Genomic DNA, 24722 nt, shown 5'->3' with positions numbered 1-24722 from the left:
ATAGGCCAGTGTGATTAGCACACTAATTAAAGAAACGGCCGCCTACATTCAATCTGAGATTCCGCCACTCTTTCACAGCTAGTTTCATTAGAATGCGGCAGCAGCTTTTACATGCTATCAATGCAGGCTGGAGACTGTTGGTGTTTTAGAGACGTTTATACATATCAAAAAGTCCACTCCGAGGGGTTTTTAGGCCATATTTTGGGGAGAAAATGATTCCCACCCAGATGAAAAAAATGTATCTACTGCTACAGCTGAGCAATATTAATATATGTTCCCCCTGAGAATGTGTTCAGGTTGATTAATAGAATATAGATTTGAACTGGGACGCTGACTTGCCATAATGCTTACAATCATCACTTACGGCTTGTGTTATTACTACTTATTTATGGATAGATTTATTTCAGGTTACTGGGAGAGAAAAAAAATCGATGTCTGTAGCTAATTTGGTGCCTGTAGAAAAAAAAAACATGAAGTGAATCATTTTATCTTGCATAAATCTAAGTTCCGCTGCACTTTGCATTACACAATAAATGCACTTTTAGCCTACTATGATTTTGTTCTATTTCTACTACTTTTTTGTTTCATTATGGTCTTGCACAAGAAAATTGCACTTAAACCCAGTTTATTTGCAGTTATCTTTTTTTCACATGGTTTTCCGTTTCCGGTGGGAATATTGTCCCGATTCCCACTGAATTGGTTTTGCACTACTGCACAGTAGACACTGCATTCCCTTTTAAATAAACGTGCAAAAACGTGGGATGAGTCTGTAGAAGGTGGTGAGCCTCAAGTTCTCATTTGGACTGCGTTTCATTCCGCGCGGATTGCATCCTCCGATATTCCCTCGCTCACTCCCTCCGACAGAACTGGATAGGGTCTGACCCGTTGTCTTGGTTCCGTGAAGGGCAGTGGACGAGGGCAGAGGGGAAGGGAACACCTTTCTGGAATGAAACACAGCCCTGGACTTATCTGGACACTTCCACGCCAACATTTATATAACAAAAACACATATCCTAGCTATGTGCACCACTTTGCTATAAAATGTTTTGTCTCTTATCTCGGATCTTCTTTCCTGTCCATGTTGTTCCCATGTGGTAACTCTTCCCCAGTGTCTCTGTACATTAGACTGGTTTTGGCTAGAGCAAGGAGCGGGCGGAGGGAGAATGGGAGAGCTTACACCCGGGTCACACTTCATATTAACCTCTGGTGGCTCTAAAACTGTGTATTCACATGGGGCTGACATGAACAGGCGCAATGGATTTACAGTGTATAGCTACATCTTGTTCCACAGTATTTACGTATTGAATAAGGTTGTGGCTTGCACAATGTAAAAGACTGGCAAACACACTAACAATTCCTCACATATAACTATAATCAAATAACATTGTTATAGTCATTGTAACTACTATTTAAGTACATGTGCCTACACTGTGGACAGTGCCTGTGTACAGGTAGTACTTACCATGTAATAACACTGTTACAGAGCCACTCAATATGAGAGAACGGGACCCTAGTCAGCTTGTCTGAATCCGCCAGTTCTCTCTCATCAACCAGCCATGTTGAAAACACGTCCAGTACTCTGTTCAATGTCTGTGCACTAAAAGTCTTACTAAAAACCTACTTGGAGGGAATGCCGTGTGGTTTTTCGTTTTCTTCAGTTTTGGTGTACCTCTACGGTACTATAACGCCTTTGGAAGTAATGTAATGTACTGTTACCTATACTAACCTGACTAGTGCATGGCCCACTGATGTGCACTGACACCTCTGCATGGCACCTGTTGGGGAGCTGTTGGCTAGTGCTCACACCCGTGCCTGGGTATCACATGGCTCTGCTCTGCCACCTGTAGGTCCTAGCACCACCTGCCAAGAGGACTCATGTGCCAACATGGGCGTCTGTATCCAGCAGTGGGAGAACTACACCTGCGACTGTTCCATGACCTCCTACACCGGCACGCAGTGCAATGATCGTGAGTGCTGTTCATTGTCTTTCTATACACGCAAACGCACAGAGACGCATGCACGTTAAACACACACACACACTGTACATCAGTGGCGGCTGCTGAGGGGATGGCGGCACGTAATAATGGCTGGAATGTGTTATTAGATCCACTCCAGCCTTTATTATGAGCCGTCCTCCCCTTAGCAGCCTCCACTGCTGTACGTACACACACACACACACACACACACACACATTTTGGAGAATCCTCTGAAGACGTCTAAAGGTAATCGCTGTTTCTTTCCTTTCTGGGGTGTTTTCAGAGATTTCACAGCCACTTGTGGTGCTAGACACAGTCCCTCATATTCTGACCTAAAAGGGCTAAATTCAATCAAATCCCCATTGTAGTATTTACACAGTAATCAGAATTATTTAATGGAAACTAGTTCTACCCAAGATGCCCTCTGTGTCAGGTAACCTATCAGGTGACCATAAGCTGACCTGTCACCTGACCTTATAAAGATGCCCGACAAGCACACCTAATAGCCATACCCCCAAAAGGTATGTTCGAGTGGGCAGTAACCTTATAAACATCAAATCTGATTGAATCCAGCCCCGGGTCGTCTTAGAAAGTAGCGCACACTAAATGCCTAAGACGCAAGTGTGTATACAAGTCCACCAGAGAGGCCTGGATCGTTGAGCTTCACCTCGACATCGAGCTTCATAACGGGTGATTCATTTACGTTTCGTTGGCCTGCGCAAATCAATCGGTTTATCCATTACATTACTCTCAAACATACACGAGAGGAATCTCTGTATAATGCGGTGCCAGAGGCCCCGTGGAGGCTGTGTGTTATTACGTATCATTTATTGTTGACGTTTGGTATTAGTCGGTCTATATCTTACTTAGATAATGGTCTCATCAAGGCTTGGAGAAGGCTGTTTAGCTACAAGGTCATGTTGGAGTAACACTAAGTCACCGACTCTGTCGCTGATGTCTGTGTCCCTCTAATTAACAACTGACTCAAGTGACAGTAAGTCTCAAGGAGGTTAAACGGTGTCTTTGAAAAGACGAGGGAAGAAGCCAAGTGGGATCTTCAAGTGTTATTATTTGGCTTACTATACAGTGTGTGTTGTATCTCTCTCCCTCACACCCTCACGCTCACACTGACACTGACACTCACTCACACTGACAATCAATCTGACACACACACACACACACACACACACACACACACACACACACACACACACACACACACACACACACACACACACACACACACACACACACACACACACACACACACACACACACACACACACACACCAGCGGTGAAAGTAGATTTAATTTCTTCCCGGTATAGGACCTCCTATGTGTGTACACGCTTCACCAAAACATTCCCAGTACGGTACATTTGAATCATAGAATTACGTATAGAATCCCTATTAATTCAACAGGATCTAAATATTTGTCATTTAACTTTTATAATGTATTACCTTTTAGTGTGGCGTAACGTCAGTCATCATCAGTCATGTTCTTTGTCTGATTGTCAAGCAAGCACTTCAAAGGGCTACTTTACTAGGCTACCCGCTCATGTTCATCCACTCCATTGGAAAGAGACATCTGTTTCACAAAACACCAAAACGTGTAATGATATTTGGCGATTGTCATTAGGCCAGAGTGAATGCGTCCGTGCACGTCTCGGTGTCGCCCCCTCACCTCTGTCCTGGCAAAATTTCGGTGTCTTCCAACTACATTACATTTTAGAGCTTAGGCTGTCCACCCATTTCCATTAGCTCATTTGTCATGCCTCTGACATAAAGTCATGATAGATAATGGTGTGGTAGCCTACAGTTTTCTTGACATTTTGTTTTCATTATCATGTTTTACCGGTACCTCCTTTTTTTTTGCTGGGATGCCGTGCCGGACCATACCGCCTTACTTTCACGTCCGTCAGACAGACAGACAGACAGACAGACAGACAGACAGACAGACTCTCCCCCATACAACCTCAGTCCTGGTTATAGGTGATTGGTCTTTCTCTTTGGTTCTGTAGTGCACATCAGCCGAGTTGACCTTCTTGTGATTTAAGACTGACAGGCGGAATTGTGCTCATTTGTTGTCTCTGTCCCCTCCCTCCATCCCTCCCTGCTTCCCTCTCTCCTCCCCTTCCTCTTCTTTCCCTCTCTCCTCCCCCCTCCGCTTCTTTCCCTCTCTCCTCCCCCCTCCCCTTCATGACAAAGAGGTTTTGCCTTGTCGTATTTCCGCCAGCCGCTGTATTAAAAGTGCGTTAGTGGAGATATGGAGTGACTTAATTAAATAATGCGAGGAGAGTAATGCATGTGTCAGGTCTGCCATTCCGCACAAATATCTGTCTTTCCCTCCGCTCTCCGCTCTATCGGATAAGATGGGAAATTACCGGGAATGACAGGATGAGACGTGGCCATGCTATTGTTGGGCACACACATACCACCCACCACACACACATGGTGTGCGCATGGGTGTATGTGTATGTGTGTGTTTGGCTGGGCTGAACCATTGATCTGAATGCCTCTGACAGTGACTAATGGGGGCCAAGTGAGCCAATTAACTGTTCTTTCTTTCATAATTACAACTCAAAATGCTCCCAATGATTTTAAGAGGCCATTTTATTTTTACTGCGCAGCCACAATGTTTCACCACCAGGTGGCATTACAGTATCATCCTGTTAGAGGTAGGACTGGGAAACAGAACCGGAGAACAGAGTCCAGCTGGAGAGATATCAAAAAAGCTCCCCTCTCCCCTCTCCCACAGGCTTAGACCGATCTGAGTAATTCTCACAGAATTCCACTGGATTGACTGAAATTATTCCACATTTAGATTTTTTTTCTCTCTTATCTTACAAACAATGTGTTTTTTCTCTTGTCCTTTGTGGATTTCATTTGTGAATGTACTACAAAGGTTTCCTCAGAAAAGTAAGGCGAAATGTTGATTGATTTTGTATTTTTATGTGAGAGAAAGTCGTAAGCGATGGATAGGTGGCTGGCCCAAATCCAATGCTAACCTATTTACTTTCCCTTTATAATGAGCCCATGGATTGAACATTCCAGTGGAGGATTAGCTAGCAGGTTTCTCCATTGGCTTTACTTTGTGGGCTATGGTTAATCCTGCTATCGTAGCGGTGCTGCTAATCTAAGAGGTGTGGGGTTTTAGACCTAGGGCCAGCTTATTCACCCTGGTTTGACCTGGAACCAGAGGTGTCGGGGTTACACACACATACACACAAGCACAAGGAGGCACGGATGCACACATGCACTCGCAACCACACACTTTCTTTGTAAAAATCACAATACACATTTTATTTCAAGGACTCCTGTTCCTGGGCTGTTGTTGTGAGAGCTAGCCTCAGGCCCGTTAACAAGTCTCATTATTCAATGAATGTAATTAAATTAGTAGCTTGGCTTGTTATCATTTACCCCTCAAAGGTCACACTGGCATTGTTAATAGATAGGACGAAAAAACACTCAGAAACCTGCTCCGAACCACACACACACACACACACACCGCATGCGCGCACATGCACGCAGATATTTAATGGCATTCGAGTTTTCATCGTTTGAGTCACTTAGAATCTTTGTTGTGTTTGATAAGAATGCAGTTTGTGTGTGTGTGTGCGTGTGCCCGCCCGCCTGCGTACAAACCTGCGAGGCTCTATGTCTATTTCAGATCCCACCATCATTACTTTACCTTCTGGCGACTCCACTTAGGCTCTGTCGTTCCTCTGTAGGGAAAAACAACAAGCACAGATTCTCATTCCTTCTCTCTCTCTGTCCATCTTCCCCTCTTTCTCAGAAATGGTTTTGTATTACGGAGGCCATACCTTCTTGGAAGGCCATACATGATAAACTATGACACTTAAAGGGAATGTTACATGGCGAATTGTACAGTACACAGACGCATGCGAGCACACGCGCAGTACACAAACACACATCTGCCCGTCTCTTCCCGACACACACACACGCGGTCTGTTGTTGCGGTGTCTATTGACAGAGAGTTGCGTCATCCGACAGCCCGACAACAGGAGATGTGTCTTCCCCTGCACTACCAGACACACCATTCATGTGGACCCAGTCCCTACATAGCTATAGTAGCTAGCTACAGTACACCAGGCTAGGCAGTCACGTTGATTGAGCTATACTAATAAATGAGTTGTTAGCAGCTCCATTGCCTGTTAAATGATCTCGCTGTATGTTAATGCCAGTACATTAGAGAGGGAACCGGCAGGGAAGTTGTGGAGACTGTGAGTGTGTCGCTGCCTTCAGGTCTAGTTGGTAAGCGTTTGGCACTGGGAATGGCCAGGTTGTGGGTTCAATAGTGCTTTCTCTCTCTTCTCTCTTCTCTCTCTCTCTCTTTCTTTCTCTCTCACGCTGAGAGGTAATTTGAGGTGTCTGGATTCTCCGTTTGTGTGTTGAGTTCCCATTGGGACCTGACAGACATTGTAATGTAATGCCTCTTCCGAGAAACAGGATTTCTGGGAAACTCCTCTCTTTTCCTCTTCCCCGTGTCCTCTTCTCTCTCTTTCACTCCTCTCTCTCTCCCTCTTCTCTGGTTCTCCGTTTAGACCATGATTACAGAGTTCAACTCCTTTAAAGATGGTGGGGGGGGGGATACATGATATGTAAAAACGTAGATTGATTCCACATCTAAGGTGGGAGAATCAATTTAAGGTTCAAATGAAATAGTACCTCTTACAAAATTTGCCTTTGGGTGTTTTTTTCATAGTTCTCTGTTTGGAATAAATAATATAATGAGCAAATAAACAAAAACGAGATGCAGGGATGGATATGTCTCGCTCTCTTTCTCTTCCTCCATCTTTCTGGTATCATTTATATTTTTTCTCTCTCTCTGTCTCTGTCTCTGTCTCTCTCTCTCTCTCTCTGTCTCTCGCTCTCTGTGTCTCTCTCTCGCTCTCTGTGTCTCTCTCTCTCTGTCTCTGTCTCTCTCTCTCTCTCTCTCTCTCTCTCTCTCTCTCTCTCTCTCTCTCGCTCTCTGTGTCTCTCTCTCGCTCTCTGTGTCTCTGTCTCCGTCTCTGTGAGTGTGTGTGTTTATACTTTGTCTAAGATCTCCGTTAGCGCTAGCTGTCTGAGCACATCTGAATGAATAGGGCCGTTTGGCTGAAGGATGGAGGGATAGAGAGATGGAAGAGTTGAGAGATGGAGATGGATCCCTCGTTTGGTTTGATATCCATCTTGCGGCTGTCGGGGCCTTATGATGGACCCTGACAAAAGATGAAGAGGTGTGATACGCAAGCAATGACCTCGTCTGACAGGCCCGGCGAAAAGCAGGAAATGGATTTGAATACGAGCAGGAATTATGACTGGGCATCTTATTCATGATGAGTGTTATGGGTTCCACCCAACAGAGAGAGGGGGGAGGAGGGGGGGCTTGGAGATTGGAGATGGAGATTGGAATCGTTGACTATTTTATTTCCTTTTATGATTTGAGTAAGGGAGAAAGAGCCAATCATAGGCGGTGCATTGGGAGATGTCAGAACCCCTCTCTCAAAAATGTATATGGCTTAATAGATCGATGAGAGTTTTTCATTTATTCCAATCGACCAAGCAGGGCCTCTTTTTGTCAGTGGCGTAATATGTTATATATGGTTTGTGTGTGTGTGCGTGTGCATGTGTGTGTGCAAAGTGTCCAGATTTCGTCTAAAATCTCAGGTCGTTAATGCTCTCTTTGTCCTTCGTTATCTTCTACGATAAAGTATCAGCTGTCACGCTCATTAAAATGGCCGTTCTCCAACCATATTGAATTGGCCCTATGTAGAAAATATTAAACAGCCATTTGTTTGCCGTGGCAAGGTGACCTTGGAGCAGTTAGAATGGCCTCTCCTCTGTGAGGCTGCAAGTTCCTCCATCCATCACCACGGTGTTTCTAGGAAGTAGAGAAAGTAGAGAAATGACGAGATGTCTGGGTCCATAAACATGGCATATCGATATCTCTGTCCACCCTGCCATAAAGTGATTTTAGATCATTTCTAATCACCAGTGTGTGTGTATATATATAGTGTTGTGTTTATGTGTGTGTATAGGTACGCGTTGTCTGAATGCCTGTGCATGTGTACGTGTTTCTCTGACTGAAACAGATGAAGCTGATGTGACTCTGAACTCAAAAGTGTTATCAGGTTTCACCAGTCTCTCCTCGTCCCAGTTTGAAAGGGCTGCTCTCTCAGTCGATAATGAGGTGTTTTTGTGGGGCTCGGGTGTTTTTTTTGTCAGTCTCTAGCTGTGGTTGTTTCGCTTCAGTTCATTTGTTTAAATGGGAACGAGGCCGCCGCGACGGCATGGGGCGGCATGAAATTAATTTGAGCAAACTCTCTGGAAGCGATCGCCGATGTCAATATCGGCCAGATGGATTGCGAGTGACATTCACAGAATTACACATTGATTATAATTACGAATAACATCGATTGCACCCCCCGCCACACCTCCCACTCCCTCCACCATTGCTTAAACTCTGGAAATTAATTTACAGATGACACAAACACATTGTTGAAATATGTCGTTAAACCATGGTGTTGATGCAGTCAAAGCCTCTTTTGTTTTCACTCAACGATTTCCCATACATACCATGTACAGTCGAAGTCGGAAGTTTACGTACACTTCGGTTGGAGTCATTAAAACGTGTTTTTCAACCACTCCACAAATTTCTTGTGAACAAACTATAGTTTTGGCAAGTCGGTTAGGACATATACTTGTGCATGACACAAGTCATTTTCCAACAATTGTTGACAGACAGATCATTTCACTTATAATTCACTGTATCACAATTCCAGTGGGTCAGAAGTTTACATACACTCAGTTGACTGTGCCTTTAAACAGCTTGGGAAATTCCAGAAAATTATGTCATGGCTTTAGAAGCTTCTGATTGACATCATTTGAGTCAATTGGAGGTGCACCTGTGGATATATTTCAAGGCCTACCTTCAAACTCAGTACCTCTTTTCAAGGGAAAATCAAAGGAAATCAGCCAAGACCTCAGAAAAATAATTGTAGACCTCCACAAGTCTGATTTATCCTTGGGAGCAATTTCCAAATGCCTGAAGGTACTACGTTCATCTGTACAAACAATAGTACGCAAGTATAAACACCATGGGACCACGCAGCCGTCATACCACTCAGGAAGGAGACGCGTTCTGTCTCCTAGAGATGAACGTACTTTGGTGTGAAAAGTGCAAATCAATCCCAGAACAACAGCAAAAGACCTTGTGAAGATGCTGGAGGAAACAGGTACAAAATTATCTATATTCAGAGTCAAACAAGTCCTATATTGACATAACCTGAAAGGCCGCTCAGCAAGGAAGAAGCCACTGCTCCAAAACCGCCATAAAAAAAGCCAGACTACGGTTTGCAACTGCACATGGGGACAAAGATCGTTTTTTTTTTAGAAATGTCCTCTTGTCTGATGCCACAAAAATAGAACTGTTTGGCCATAATGACAATAATTATGTTCTGAGGAAAAAGGGGGACGCTTGCAAGTCGAAGAACACCACCCCAACCGTGAAGCACAGGAGTGGCAGCATCATGTTGTAGGGGTGCTTTGCTGCAGGAGGTACTGGTGCACTTCACAAAATAGATGGCATCATGAGGGTGGAAAATTCTGTGGATATATTGAAGCAACACCTCAAGACATCAGTCAGGAAGTTAAAGCTTGGTCGCAAATGGGTCTTCCAAATGGACAATGACCCCAAGCATACTTCCAAAGTATGGCTCAATGACAACAAAGGTATTGGAAGTGGGAAAGCCCTGACTCACAAAGCCCTGACCTTAATCCTATAGGAAATTTGTGGGCAGAACTGAAAAAGCATGTGCGAGCAAGGAGGCCTTCAATCCTGACTCAGTTTTCACCAGCTCTGTCAGGAGGAATGGGCCAAAATTCACCCAAATTATTGGAGGAAGCTTGTGGAAGGCTACCCGAAACATTTGACCCAAGTTAAACAATGTAAAGGCAATGCTACCAAATACTAATTGGGTGTATGTAAACTTCTGACCCACTGGGAATGCGATGAAATAAATAAAAGCTGAAATAAATCATTCTCTCTACTATTATTCTGACATTTCACATTCTAAAAATAAAGTGGTGATCCTAACTGACCTAAGACAGGGAATTTGTACTAGGAATAAATGTCAGGAATTGTGAAAAACTGAGTTTAAATGTATTTGGCTAAGGTGTATGTAAACTTCCGACTTCAACTGTATTTGAGGACAGTTATATTATATATTATATTGTGTCACCTACAGTACCAGTCAAAAGTTTGGACACACCACCTCATTCAAGGGTTTTTCTTTATTTATACTATTTTCTACATTGTAGAATAGTAATGAAGACAGCAAAACTCTAAATTACACATATGGACTCATGTAGTAAACAAGTTGCCACCCTTTGCCTTGATGTCAGCTTTGCACACTCTTGGCATTGTCTCAACCTTCTTCTTGAGGAATGTTTTTCCAACAGTCTTGAAGGAGTTCCCACATATGCTGAGCACTTATTTTCTTTATATTGATGTCATTTCGTAGTGGTTTCTTTGCAACAATTCGACCATGAAGGCCTGATTCACACAATCTCCTCTGAGCAGTTGATGTTAAGATGTGTCTGTTACTTGAACTCTGTGAAGCATTTATTTGGGCTGCAATTTCTGAGGCTGGTAGTTAATGAACTTATCCTCTGCAGCAGAGGTAACTCTGGGTCTTCCTTTCCTGTGGTGGTCCTCATGAGAGGTTGTTTCTTCATAGAGCTTGAAGGTTTTTGCTACTGCACTTGAAGACACTTTCAAAGTGTCTTGAAATGTTCCGGATTGACTGATCTTCATGTCTTAAAGTAATGATGGACTGTCATTTCTCTTTGCTTATTTGAGCTGTTCTTGCAATAATATGGACTTGGTCTTTTACCAAGGTAGGGGTGTATACCACCCCTACCTTGTCACAACACAACTGCTCAAACGCATTAAGTAGGAAAGACATTCCACAAATTAACTTTTATAAAGGCACACCTGTTAATTGAATTGCATTCCAGGTGACTACCTCATGAAGCTGGTTGAAAGAATGCCAAGAGTGTGCAAAGCTGTCATCAAGGCAAAGGGTGGCTACTTTGAAGAATCTCAAATGTAAAATATATTTGAATTTGTTTCACACTTTTTTTGGTTACTACATGATTCCATATGTGTTATTTCATCATTTTGATGTCTTCACTATTATTCTACAATGTATAAAATAGTAAAAAAGAAAGAAAAACATTTGAATGAGTATGTGTGTCCAAACTTTTGACAGGTACTTTCTATTATCCCAATGTATTTCCTGGTTCAATTTGTAAGCCTAAGTCATCAATTAACTGGCATTGTTACAGCATTTGATTGCTTACAACACCTCAACCAACAAGCATGCTGTATGTGTTTGTCTCTGTCTCCCACCATCCCTCTATACACCACAACAGCCTGCTGACTTCTGCTGCAGCGATGTGTGTTTTTGCTCCCATCGCCATTGGCCTGCCATTGTGTGTGGCAGTGCAGGGAGAAAGGGTTTTGGGAAAAGACAGGCAGCAGGACTTTTGGAAAGCAGTTAATTAGTGTAGAAAAGAGACCATCAATCGAGGGGAGGACAGATTGAGAGATGGTTGCTGCGGCGCTCCCCTACTGTCTCTCGCTCACCTTCTCGTTCGCTTTTTCTCAAGCTCCCTCTTTCCTACTTTGCTTTCTCTACACCTTTCATTCTCACTCTTTTTCTTGCATTTTCTCTCATTTTCTTTCTTTCTTTTTTTTTGCTCTGCATTTCCTTCTGTCACTCTCTCCCATATCTCTCTCTTTCTCCCCCCCCTCGTTCTTTCTCTCCTTGTCTTTTTTCCTTTCTTTCTTTCTCTCCTTGTTTCGCTTTGTTCACATGCACACGTTCCCCCCAGCACACAGAGCCAATGCCACTAAACTAGGACACAGATATAATTAAGACAGATAGGGTTTGGGGAACCGTACACACTTAGGAAAAAAAAGGGTTCCGAAAGGGTTCTTTGTCTGTCCACATTTTTGGTTTTAGGTAGAACCCTTTTGGGTTCCATGTAGAACCCTCTGTGGAAGGGTTTCTACATGGAACCCAAAATGGTTATTCAAATGGTTTACCTATGTGGACAGCCGAAGAACCCTTTTAGGTTCTAGATGGCAGCTTTATTTCTAAGAATGTAGTGTTATCGTATGTACCCAGCCAACAACAGCTCGGGAACGGCTGAGAGTTTCGGCGTTCATATGTGCGTCTCTCTTCCTATTAAGTCATGTCTACGTCAATAGGAGCTGAAGGCATGACATGGCAAGAAGAGCAAGGGACTGTAAACGGTGTGCGCCAACATTGTTCCTCTGTGGGACCTTAGATCAAGAGGACACACATGCATGAGCACAGATGTACACGTTCTTCTTCTTAGAAATATTCATCAAACGTCTTCTGTCTTTCTTTCTGTGAACTCAATTGGCTTCCATTTTATACAGTAGCACACAGAGCCACTCCTTGCTGACAGCAACTGCTACTAGTCCCGGTACACTGTTATGATGACTGGGTAGGTGAGGGGTTGATGAAGCACCGCTATACAGTCCCATATTGAGCCGCGTGCCCTTCCTTTGTCACTCTAAAGCCAATTAACTTCCCTGATGCAGTCCCTGACACCACACCAGTGCTATGACACTTTGTGCTTGCTACACAGTCGGCCTCCGTCTTCCTTTATAAATGCCTGTCTCCACCTGAGCCATTAACGCTGAAGACTCTCTCAGAGAACAGTGTCCTCACCTCGGTCTTCGTTTGTCACTCATAGGACTCTTCTTCTGCCCCTATCGCTCCTTAAGTTATACAGTATACTACATATGCGTACTGGTAACAAATGAGGTCTATCTGCTTCAGTTCAGTGTGGCACAGGTCTCATCTTGAATTTGAGCTGTTTTGTTCTCTGCTCCCAGGACAGTAATGTATTCTAGGACAGCCATTCATGTATACGGAACAAAACTATAAACACAACATGTAAAGTGTTGGTCCCATGTTTCATGAGCTGAAAGAAAATATTCCAGAAATGTTCCTTATGCACAAAAAGCTTATTTCTCTCAAATGTTTTGCAGAAATGTGTTTACATCCCTGTTAGTGAGCATTTATCCTTTGCCAAGATAATTCATCCACCTGACAGGTGTGGCATATCAAGAAGCTGATTAAACAGCATGATTATAACACAGGTGCACCGTGTACTGGTGACAATAAAAGGCCACTCTAAAATGTGCAATTTTGTCACACACAACAATGCCACAGATGTCTCAAGTTTTGAGGGAGCGTTCAATTGGCATGCTGACTGCAGGAATGTTCACCAGAGCTGTTGCCAGAGAATTAAATGTTCATTTCGCTACCATAAGCCGCCTCCAACGTTGTTTTAGAGAATTTGACAGTACGTCCAACTGGCCTCACAACCACAGACCACGTGTAACCACGCCAGCCCAGGACTTCCACATCCGGCTTCTTCACCTGCGGGATCTTCTGAGACCAGCTACCCGGACAGCTGATGAAACTGAGGAGAATTTCTGTCTAATAAAGCCCTTTTGTGGGGAAAAACTCATTCTGATTGGCTAGGCCTGGCTCCCCAGTGATAGGCCCTGGCTCCCAAGTATTAAAATTGATGGATATCCTTATATGAACAGTAATCGTTGAAATTGTTGCATGTTGTAATTTCTTTTTTTGTTCATTATATTTATTGTTGTCGTCATTTAATGGTAAATGTGTAACTGTACAATATAAACTTCAAAGCTGAAACACAGAACAGGAATACACATATAACTGGCTTATCTACTACTTTCACTTCTTTCCTTTAGGTTTTTATTCGTTTTTTTAAGCGAAGAAATATATTCCAAAATAGTGTCGACTAAGCTTTGGTTCAGAGGCTTTTACAGTCCTTTACCATGGAATTGTTCAGTACTCGTTTCTGATGGGCTTGAAGGGCATTCTAGAGTGTGCATTATTTCCCTATTATGCACCGTTTACTGTATCAGCACGGCGGAATTCAATAGCTGTAGTTAATTCTTACATGTTCAATGTTTGAGCTGCTTTTGAAAGAAAAAGTCAAATTGAAAACAGTATGGGCAGTGGCATCGTTACGCCTGGGTTTCTGGGTCTTCAGCATTGGATGATTTTCATCCAGCCTCAAACCTTCTGATAGGCTATCTAAAGTCAAAGTCAGGTTGCACACCAGCTGGCTGAAGCTAATTGGCTAAATAATTTGACTAAGTCTTTCCACCTGTGAACACACACACACACACGACACACACACACACACACGAGACACACACGAGACACACACGAGAGACACACGAGAGACACACACACACACACACACACACACACGAGACACCAACATCAAACCACACCCCGAAACAACTCACGTTGGAATTCAGTCATGTCAGCTAGCATTCCTTAATGAACCAACTCAGGAAGTGTAGTTGCCCTTTAAAACGAACTAATGCACCTCTACCTTGTTACCTTACAGATGAGCCAAGGAGGAGGACAGATGAGAACAGCAGGCCAGTGGAGCTCTTAGAACAGCAGCAGCCAGGGGCAAATGGTAGGGAAGAGGATGATTTAGGTGACCCAGTCACAGGCCCAAAACAAGTTGAGTTATTCCATGCAACGTTTTTCTATTATCCATCCAAGGACCACAGTGTTCTTAACCAATTGAAATAGAAAGCCCATCTATTCCTTCCACAGTGTGCCTGTAGTGTTCAGTTTGTCTGTGTTTAATGTCGCATCTTCTCTCTGCTCCTTATTATGGGGCTCTATTTCTGGCCTGGCTTGATTAGTCTGCTTTAGGTCCTCCACAGGCTAATTAGCAGTTTAGTGTCAGAGCCTCTGAAAACTGTGTTTGGGCTTAAACAAGACTCTTCAACGAAGCTCTAGAAATACATATCGTTTGAGTCCGAATACTTACACTGTAACAGAACTAGCTGTGTCTTGGATTTGAATGTTATAGATATGGTGTTAAAAGGGATTGGGCTACTTGTTGGGAAAATAATCAGAAAATACATTTTCAGAGACTTTAGGTAAATGCAAAACAGCGAACAGAGATATTGCCTGTTTCTTCATTCAGAGAGAGGACAGGGTGGATCCTTCTTATTTGGCTGTCTGCTTCCTTGCCTGTTCCAGCTCTGCGTCAGTCCCCACTGAGGACAGATTTACTTCAGACAGTTTAACGGTCACCCGTTCTGTGCCGGGTCCTGATAATGAGTGTGCTGTCATTAGTAGAGCTCTACTGAGCTCGCTCACTAAAAGGCCAACTGCTCTGAGTAATTAAGAATGTGTTCATGCTCTTTACAGCATCTTACCTTTTGATCTCGCCCTATACTACTTAACCTGAACGAAGGGGCCATCACAAGGGTCCCAATGGGTTCCTTCACTACTTCCCCTGACAAGAACAGCGGGGTATGGATGCTGCTGCGCCTTCTTCACTACGCTGTCTGTGTGGGTGGACCATTTCAGTTTGTCCATGTGTACGCCGAGGAAGTTAAAACTTTCCACCTTCTCCACTACTGTCTTGTCGATGTGGATAGGGAGGGGCTCCCTCTGCTGTTTCCTGAAGTCCATGATCATCTCCTTTGTTTTGTTGACGTTGAGTGTGAGGTTATTTTCTTGACACCACACTCCGACGGCCCTCACCTCCTCCCTGTAGGATGTCTCATCGTTGTTGTTAACCAGGCCTACCACTGTAGTGTCGTCTACAAACTTGATGATTGAGTTGGAAGCGTGCATGGCCACGCAGTCATGGGTGAACAGGGAGTACAGGAGAGGGCTGAGAACGCACCCTTGTGGGGCCCCAGTGTTGAGGATCAGCGGGGTGGAGATGTTGTTTCCTACCTTCACCACCTGGGGGCAGCCCGTCAAAGTCCAGGACCCAGTTGCACAGGGCGGGGTCGAGACCCAGGGTCTCGAGCTTAATGACGGGTTTGGAGGGTACTATGGACCTAATTCTAATTCTAATTCTGACCTGTAGTCAATGAACAGCATTCTTACATAGGCATTCCTCTTGTCCAGATGGGATAGGGTAGTGTGCAGTGCCGTCTGGGCCTGCAGCCTTGCGAGGGTTAACATGTTTAAATGTTTTATTCACGTTGGCCACGGAGAAGGAGAGCTCACAGGCTTTGGTAGCGGGCCGTGTCAGTGGCACTGTATTGTCCTCAAAGCGAGCAAAGAAGTTGTTTAATTTGTCTGGGAGCAAAATTTTGGTGTCCGCGATGGGGCTGGTTTTCTTTTTGTAATCCATGATTGACTGTAGACCCTGCCACATACGTCTCGTGTTCGAGCCGTTGAATTGCGACTCTACTCTGCCTCTATACTGACGCTTTGCTTGTTTGATTGCCTTGCGGAGGGAATAGCTGTACTGTTTGTATTCGGTCATGTTTCCGGTCGCCTTGCCATGATTAAAAGCAGTGGTTCGTGCTTTCAGTTTTGCACGAATGCTGCCACCAATCCACGGTTTCTGGTTAGGGAAGGTTTTAATGGTCAGAGGGTACGACATCTCCGATGAACTTGCTAATAAACTCGCTCACCGAGTCAGCGTATACATCAATGTTATTGTCTGAGGCTACCTGTAACATATCCCAGTCCACGTGTTTGAAGCAATCTTGAAGTGTGGAATCCGATTGGTCAGACCAGCATTGTATTGATCTGAGTACGGGTGTTTTCTGTTTTAATTTCTGTCAATAGGCTGGGAGCAACAAAATGGAGTCATGGTCAGATTTGCTGAAGGCAAGGTGGGGGAGGGCTTTGTATGCGTTGCAGAAGTTCGAGTAGCAATGATCCAGAAAGCTACCAGCTCTTGTAGCGCATTCGATATGCTGATAGAATTTAGGAAGTACGGTTCTTAGGTTAGCTTTGTTAAAACCCCCAGCTATAATAAATGCAGCCTCAGGATGTGTGGTTTCCAGTTTACATAGAGTCCAGTGAAGTTCTTTCAGGGCTGACGAGGGATCTGCTTGGGGGGGATATACACGGCTGTGATTATAATCGAAGAGAGTTCGCTTGGAAGATAATGCAGTCGGCATTTGATTGTAAGGAATTCTAGGTTGGGTGAACAAAAGGACTTGAGTTCCTGTATGTTGTTGTGATTACACCATGAGTCGTTAATCATAAGGCCTACACCCCCACCCTTCTTCTTACCAGAGAGATGTTTGTTTCTGTCGGCCGGATGCGTGAAGAAAACGGGTGGCTGTACCGACTTTGACAACATATCCCGAGTGAGCCATGTTTCCGTGAAACAGAGAATGTTACACTCGTGCCCTGATTTCGTCCACCTTGTTATCTAGAGATTGGACATTGGCGAGTAATATGCTCGGAAGCGGTGGATGGTGTGCTCTCCTTCTGAGTCTGACCAGTAGGCCACTCCATCTGCCTCTTCTGCAGCAACCGCGTTGTTTTGGGTCGGCCTCTGGGATTAGATCCCATGTCCACGGTCGAGGTCCGAACAAAGGATCCGCTTCGGAAAAGACGTATTCCTGGTCGTAATGATGGTAAGTTGACATCACTTTTATATCCAATAGTTCTTCCCGGCTGTATGTACTAACACTTTTTCTCTGGGCTAACAATGTAAGAAATAATAGATAAAAAAACAAATAACTGCACTGTTTTCTAAGGACCTGAACATTTATAAGTGCAAAAATGGATGTAGAAATCACAGATTGACCCTTTTTTAAATAATTAAGATCGGTATTTAAGTGGTCTCCTTGGCACAACTTATCCTGGGTACAAATGTCTATGCTGAATGAGATATGTGACCGACATGCTCGATTCGGTCTTATGTAGCAACATTTGAAATTGTGTTTTTATACATTAGATAAAAGTAAAGACTCAAAACTAGAAAATTGTATATCATACACTACAGTTGAGGACCGATATATAAAGTAATGCTGCTTTGAAAGCTGATATACTTGAGAAAATGACCCTTGAATGTTTTGGTACACTTGCTGGAGAGCTCTTCTTTGTCTACACTCATTCAGCATCATTCACACCCTCTAAAGCCTTAGCCCCACCCATCTTTTTAAGATTTTCACATGTCCGTGTACTAAACAACCAGAAATGTCAAGACTAAAGTCTGGTTTACACTACGGTGTGTTCGTAAATTTAATCTGAGGTGCCAGAGTGTGCTCAGAGTGCGCTCTAGGCGTTCGGGGATTCGAAACCAGCAAACTTACGGTTACTGACCCAAAACTCTAACCGAAGGCTACCTGACGCAATACTATTGATGGCTCTCTTGGACTTGTATACTTGACGACTGTATAGTCAACTCATTGTTCAAAAGGTAATATAAATGATTGTTTACGTAGCCCCAGATTGTGAAGTGCGCATCCCGTACATTCTATTTCTATGGCTCGTATCCACTCCTTCCAGACACTGTTTACCTAGCCAGCATGTCGTCATTGTCAGACAAACTTTGTTGGAGACTACAGTAGGGAGTTACATTATGGGGTGTAGGCAGGATACTGGAAAATGCAGTTGGAAGGGTGTCACGAGGTAGGCTATTTATTTTCATCTTAGAGAGTAATATAAATATCCTGTGAGTAATATTTGCCAAAACACTTCCCATTTGGACTGTCAGGTGTGACACGTTGTTTCCAGTTGGTCCTGGGCATTCTGAAGAAAGTCTCCAACACACCAGGATTGATAAGCGACAAGAAATCGGAGTGTTTAGTTACACACACGCCATCTTCTGCTGCATCGTCAGTCTGATGTTCTACCTCCATTATCGGAATAAGCTGGTCCCATTCTCGACAGCCGAGACATTCACTGTCTGTAGGTAGAGATAGTTAGGCATCTCCCGCAACTGCACCACAAGTCACCATGCGTTCTGGGAAGTGTCTGTGTTTCCTCGACATCTGTTCGGTCCGGTCTCTCTCCAGCTCTTTTCCCTCTCAGTCAACTCGCAAATGGAACAATTCAGCCTCAGGATACTCTGGTTCAAACCAATATGGCACAACAGTACCATTCTGAAAATAAGGCAGGTCTCAAAAGTCTTCTTTGTTCTCGAGCTGACATTCTTTACTCCAATTAAATTTGATGAGGGCAGCAAATACTGTGAGGGAGTGAGAATAGAAAATTATTGTTTACATCCTTCCACCATGCCCACCTCGGAAGTCCCGACCTAGGTCCCAACCCGCCATTAATCTACTTCCTGGATTTCAATACAAAAATAACAAAATACATTGGTAAAAATGTGTCTACTGAAATAAGTCAGCTGAAAAATTGTGCCGAGAAAGTCTATTGCGGTCATGGGAGGCCAGAGCGGTTTGTTTGGGATGTATTTATGGTGAACTTTGAAGTTTCATCAGGTTTTATGGGGAAGAGGGTGTGAAATCAGCTTTTTACCTACATCTAAATACTCAAGCAATGGCCCTAAAAACTGTCAGGGGTACTGACAAACGAACAGGCAAGTGTTATAAAGGGCCCAGATGTGTTTTTGGCTGAACTTCCGCTTTAACAACTAACATCACCTTGTACTTTTTTAACACTTTTAACATAGGCCAGGCCCTGTTGTTACCTCCTATCCCAGCGATAATGCTTTACATTACACCTGGGAAGAAAACACTTTAATATGCTCAACTTGCCATTGGCTCAACCATTGGCTCAACTTACCCCATGGCCGTTGGCTCAACTTACCCCAAGGCAAACATTTTGACTATATTAGCCCACACAGCTGGGACTGTGAGGGGACACAAACACACACATTCATTTGTGTTGTTGTATTGTTTGTGTTATTTCTTAGTATTGTTTGTATATCATTTTTTTTATTTAAATGTGTGTGACTGTCCTTGTCTATTCAGTGTGTCAGTGTTTTGTTACTTGTCATGTCTGCTTCTGCAAAAGCTAATGGGGATCAAATAAAAGCACTTTCATGCCAGGTTTAGGGCCTCATATTGAAGCTTATAGAGACCCCCTGATGTGGGTCCTTCTATAAATAATGGGGCCAATGTGTGACATTGGGATAAACATGTCAAAATGGTTGGAAACAAAAATAAAATTGATTTTCATACAGTTCCGCATGTGTACTTCGAGGAATAAAAGTGAATATAAGCAAATTGGCCCATAACTCCTCCTATACATCAACATGGGCCTAGTACTATACATCCTTCAAGCAAGGTTCATACAGACATTGGCAAGTCAAATTCAAGGACTTTCAGGGACTTTTTCAAGCACTTAATTATACTTTTCAAATACCTCAATGTTATACAATTGTATAATTGTACGTATAGGGCCTAATATTGAACCCTTTCCTCCCCCTAAAAAGCATGCAAAAAGTGACAAAAAAGGCCATTACCACTAAAAATAATGCATTTTTTTGTGTCTTTTTTAGGCTTTACATTTACATTACATTTAAGTCATTTAGCAGACGCTCTTATCCAGAGCGACTTACAAATTGGTGCATTCACCTTATGACATCCAGTGGAACAGCCATTTTACAATAGTGCATCTAAATCTTTTAAGGGGGGGGGTCAGAAGGATTACTTTATCCTATCCTAGGTATTCCTTAAAGAGGTGGGGTTTCAGGTGTCTCCGGAAGGTGGTGATTGACTCCGCTGTCCTGGCGTCGTGAGGGAGTTTGTTCCACCATTGGGGTGCCAGAGCAGCGAACAGTTTTGACTGGGCTGAGCGGGAACTGTACTTCCTCAGTGGTAGGGAGGCGAGCAGGCCAGAGGTGGATGAACGCAGTGCCCTTGTTTGGGTGTAGGGCCTGATCAGAGCCTGAAGGTACTGAGGTGCCGTTCCCCTCACAGCTCCGTGGGCAAGCACCATGGTCTTGTAGCGAATGCGAGCTTCAACTGGAAGCCAGTGGAGAGAGCGGAGGAGCGGGGTGACGTGAGAGAACTTGGGAAGGTTGAACACCAGACTGGCTGCGGCGTTCTGGATGAGTTGTAGGGGTTTAATGGCACAGGCAGGGAGCCCAGCCAACAGCGAGTTGCAGTAATCCAGACGGGAGATGACAAGTGCCTGGATTAGGACCTGCGCCGCTTCCTGTGTGAGGCAGGGTCGTACTCTGCGGATGTTGTAGAGCATGAACCTACAGGAACAGGCCACCTCCTTGATGTTAGTTGAGAACGACAGGGTGTTGTCCAGGATCAAGCCAAGGTTCTTAGCGCTCTGGGAGGAGGACACAATGGAGTTGTCAACCGTGATGGCGAGATCATGGAACGGGCAGTCCTTCCCCGGGAGGAAGAGCAGCTCCGTCTTGCCGAGGTTCAGCTTGAGGTGGTGATCCGTCATCCACACTGATATGTCTGCCAGACATGCAGAGATGCGATTCGCCACCTGGCTTTGCCATTGATATTCACATTTTCAAATTATTCAAAAATTCTAAAATATGTGTGAATAATGTGGACATAGCCTGACTAAATAAATTGTCCATGCATGCATCCAATCTTTCTGTAGCATATGTGGCCGACGCAGGCACACATAATTACGCCATGAATAGCAGTAGCTTTAATTAATCTCACCATTTGAATTTCACCATCACTGTTTTTATAATGAGAAAGTGATCAAAATCAGGTTATTTTTTTCATGGAACAGTTTGTATGGAAAGCCAAGTGTGTATGGAAAGCCAAATCTCTCACAAGAAAATGAAAAAAAATGTAATCACGGATAATTATAAGGGAGCTGGAGAACATATAAATTGGCTACAATAATTAAATGGACTTTTCTAGCATCAAATTGAGGAAATGACACATTTTCAAGGTAGCCCTATTCAAGTACTTAAATTTCTGAGCTACAAATTCAAATTCAAGTAGGCTACTTCAAGCCCCATCTATTGTTTAAAATTGCAGGTGTGACATTGAAAACAAAATGTATGTCATGTTATTTCATTACCAGATCATATTGTGTAGAAGCCCACTAGGCTATGTCATTTGTTGTCGTTATATCCAGAATAATGAATAGGACTAGCGTTGGGTGTTGCGCGATAGTCTATCCTACACAACTGCGCACAGTAGACTCGGTGTCCAATCCGAGGCACCAAAAAATATAAGAACGTGAACACGTTACCTTGATGCTTTCTCTGTTAAATCTAAGGAGACTCTGTTGTAAATCAAGCAGACAACAACAGATGATCAACATAAATTCTCTCGGGATATTAGATCAAACGTTGATCCAGGCACAACTGTCTTCACCAGTGTAATGAATGAGACACCAACATATTCTGGACATTCCTCGCGGACCTTCCAGCACTTGGGCTGTTGTTGCATCGTATGCGCTATCACAACAGCTGTTCGTCACTTGACTGTCATTCGGGAAAATTCCTTCCTGGATCAGATGATGATGTGTGAAAATATCAGGGTGTAACTAATCAGCTCGACACCAAATGCGCATCCAACAAGTATTATGCATAATTATTGAAGAACCACTTTAATGACAGTATCGATTTCGGTTTTTACGTTTGAAGGTACGGTGACTCTTTCGGTTAGCAGCCTTCGATTTTGCAATCGCATTTATTATTTTGGATTTGTGTGCCCCTGAAAACTGTTTTCACCCCGTAACATATGTAAGGGGACACAAAATGTTGAGTAGTTACATTACATTTCTGAGATCTCTATACAAAAAAACTGTCCGACAGCTAGATCCAGGATTCTTAAAGGGTTCAAGTTCAATGTCAAATGTAAGTGATTAATGCTTAATAAATGATTTAACAACAACTTACACTGCCATAAATGCAAGGACAGAAGAAAAAAAATGATGTCACAAAATTTTGGACAAATCTGTCAAGACACCAACCTTAAAATTATCTATTTTGGTTTAGATACAGGAATCATAAAACCTCTAGCACAATAAATTCATTTGACATGGTGAAAATCTTTTTTTTTTTACCTAACTTGCTTACCACTTTTCATGTGGTTTCTTCATTCACAGACTCAATGTAATTATGTGATGTAATTATTCCTAAATATTTGGTCATAGTTACATTTGTGTATGGTTTCCTAGAAATAAGGGTGTCTCAACTTACCCCACTCTCCCCTAAAAGGCTCTTCATTCTTAAAGGAAAACTCCACCCTAAAACTATCTTTTGGTGTTGGGACTATGTTAACAATGGACTAATGAAACAAATACCAAAATATAGCTTTAGGGTGGAATTTTCCTTTAACCTTCCCTCAGATTTAAGCATATCAATATTTCTTCACACAATTAAACTCGCTGAATAGAGTTGGATACATTGAAATTCTTATAGTTCTCACACTGAAGTCGGTGCAGTGTACAGCAGGTAGCCTTTTCTATAGCCTGGTGGCTGAGTTGAATGGGTATCCCTCCATTTTGTGTCAAAGTCGACAGAAGTGAAAGTTGAAAGTAAGCCTGCTCTTTGTTCATTTCAACTTTTCAGTACAAGGGGAGCTCTTTTGAAGTTCAAACCTTCTCTCCTCTTCCTCCCTCTTCCTCTCCTCCCATGATAATAGATCAGCTGTTGGAGAGACGTTCAGAAGCAGCTCTCTGACAGATGGTGTCTTTTATGCCTGGGGCCCCCTGCTAAATGAAATGTGAGATGAGAGGTGAGACAGGCACTCCAACCAACCGAGGTTAACGTCGCTCAGAAACACTTGGCGAGGAGATAGAAACCCCATCAAGGTCAACCTGATCTGAGTTTGTGACAAGTGGCCGATATACATTTAATGGGTGAACACCATATTGGGCGCTTTGTTGAGGAGAAATATGACAGAGGGAGGTGGAACACGATAGAGGGTTTACAAGAAGTAAGAGAGCGTGTGAGAGCCTGCGGGGAGGCAGAGCGAGAGAGCAGCAGAGAAGGAGGAAGGAAGGGATTGGTTAAAGTGGATGTGATTTGTGGGTTACCTGCTACTGTTGTTATTTTAATACAGTGAACAGCAAAGGTCAAGTGAGTGTAAGTTCTCCGGCTTGGCTCATCTCCCAGAAAACAGAGTGGAACAGACTCTCTTTCTCGCCATAATTGTATTCCCCAACTGTTTCACCCAAGGTTGGCCATGACAATATGTTCATCTAACAGCTTTCTGATCAGACCAGGCTGTTGTGTCTCTGCTCTCTTTAGGGTGTTTTACACCTCGGCGTTTTGAATTCAGGCGGCGTTGTTGTGTCAGTCAGTGGTCCTTCTGCTGTAACCTGAGCACAGATTGTTCCGGAGTGAAAAAGTTTCCACATGCAGAAACACACACGTACACGTACACGTTAGCCATTAGATAACCCATACTTCCTGGGCAGTGAAACCCATTGTGTTCAATTCCCTGCTGTCACACTCACACAGGTTTCGGAGGGATAAAGAGAACAGGACCCATTGCCTGTATCTGTAAGCCTCTCTCCTCTAATGCTCTTATTGTTGCTGTTGTTTATTTCTCTCTCTTGTGATTGAGCGGGAGTCAACACTCCACTGAAGGGCTTTGTGGAGATACCGGCTGGCGGGTCCCTTGATAGATCTTTGTTTAAGCTTTATTGCTTTCAGTCTCTTTGAAGATGGTTTTGGGGGAGATTGTTGGGGGTTCTCCTCGGGGGCGCGTTGGAAGCTTTCTTGGAACTCACATTTGGTAATGTCTTCAAGGTTTTCTTGGAAGGTGTTGGGGTTTCTCTAGGAATCGATAGTTGTGAAGGGAAAGTGTTGGAAGTTTTCTTGGGATCGACAGTTGGAAAGGTGCTGGAGATTGTTTTAAGAGAGGTGTTCGTGGAGCCAATCGTGAGGAAAGTATTGGCGGTTCCCTTTAAGAAAATGTTTGGTAGTGTGTTTTAGAGTACCAAAGGTTTCT

The 24722-nt window shown here is 43.5% G+C and overlaps 1 protein-coding gene across 24 annotated transcripts in view; it reads left to right on the top strand.

The window, feature by feature from the left end:
* Positions 1-24722, top strand: part of nrxn3a (neurexin 3a) — a 444245-nt gene that overhangs the window by 172812 nt on the left and 246711 nt on the right. For all 24 annotated transcript variants that reach the window (XR_008752966.1, XR_008752968.1, XR_008752965.1 and 21 more), the window contains one exon: positions 1848-1967. Coding sequence is in view for 20 of the 24 variants with exons in the window: in XM_055863842.1 (XP_055719817.1) it covers positions 1848-1967 (120 nt within the window). In the remaining 4 variants the exon portion in view is untranslated. The remainder of the gene's footprint in view (positions 1-1847; positions 1968-24722) is intronic.

Source organism: Salvelinus fontinalis, chromosome 15 (assembly GCF_029448725.1).
Source record: "Salvelinus fontinalis isolate EN_2023a chromosome 15, ASM2944872v1, whole genome shotgun sequence".
Classification (NCBI taxonomy): domain Eukaryota; kingdom Metazoa; phylum Chordata; class Actinopteri; order Salmoniformes; family Salmonidae; genus Salvelinus; species Salvelinus fontinalis.
This window is presented reverse-complemented; position numbering and strand designations above follow the sequence as displayed.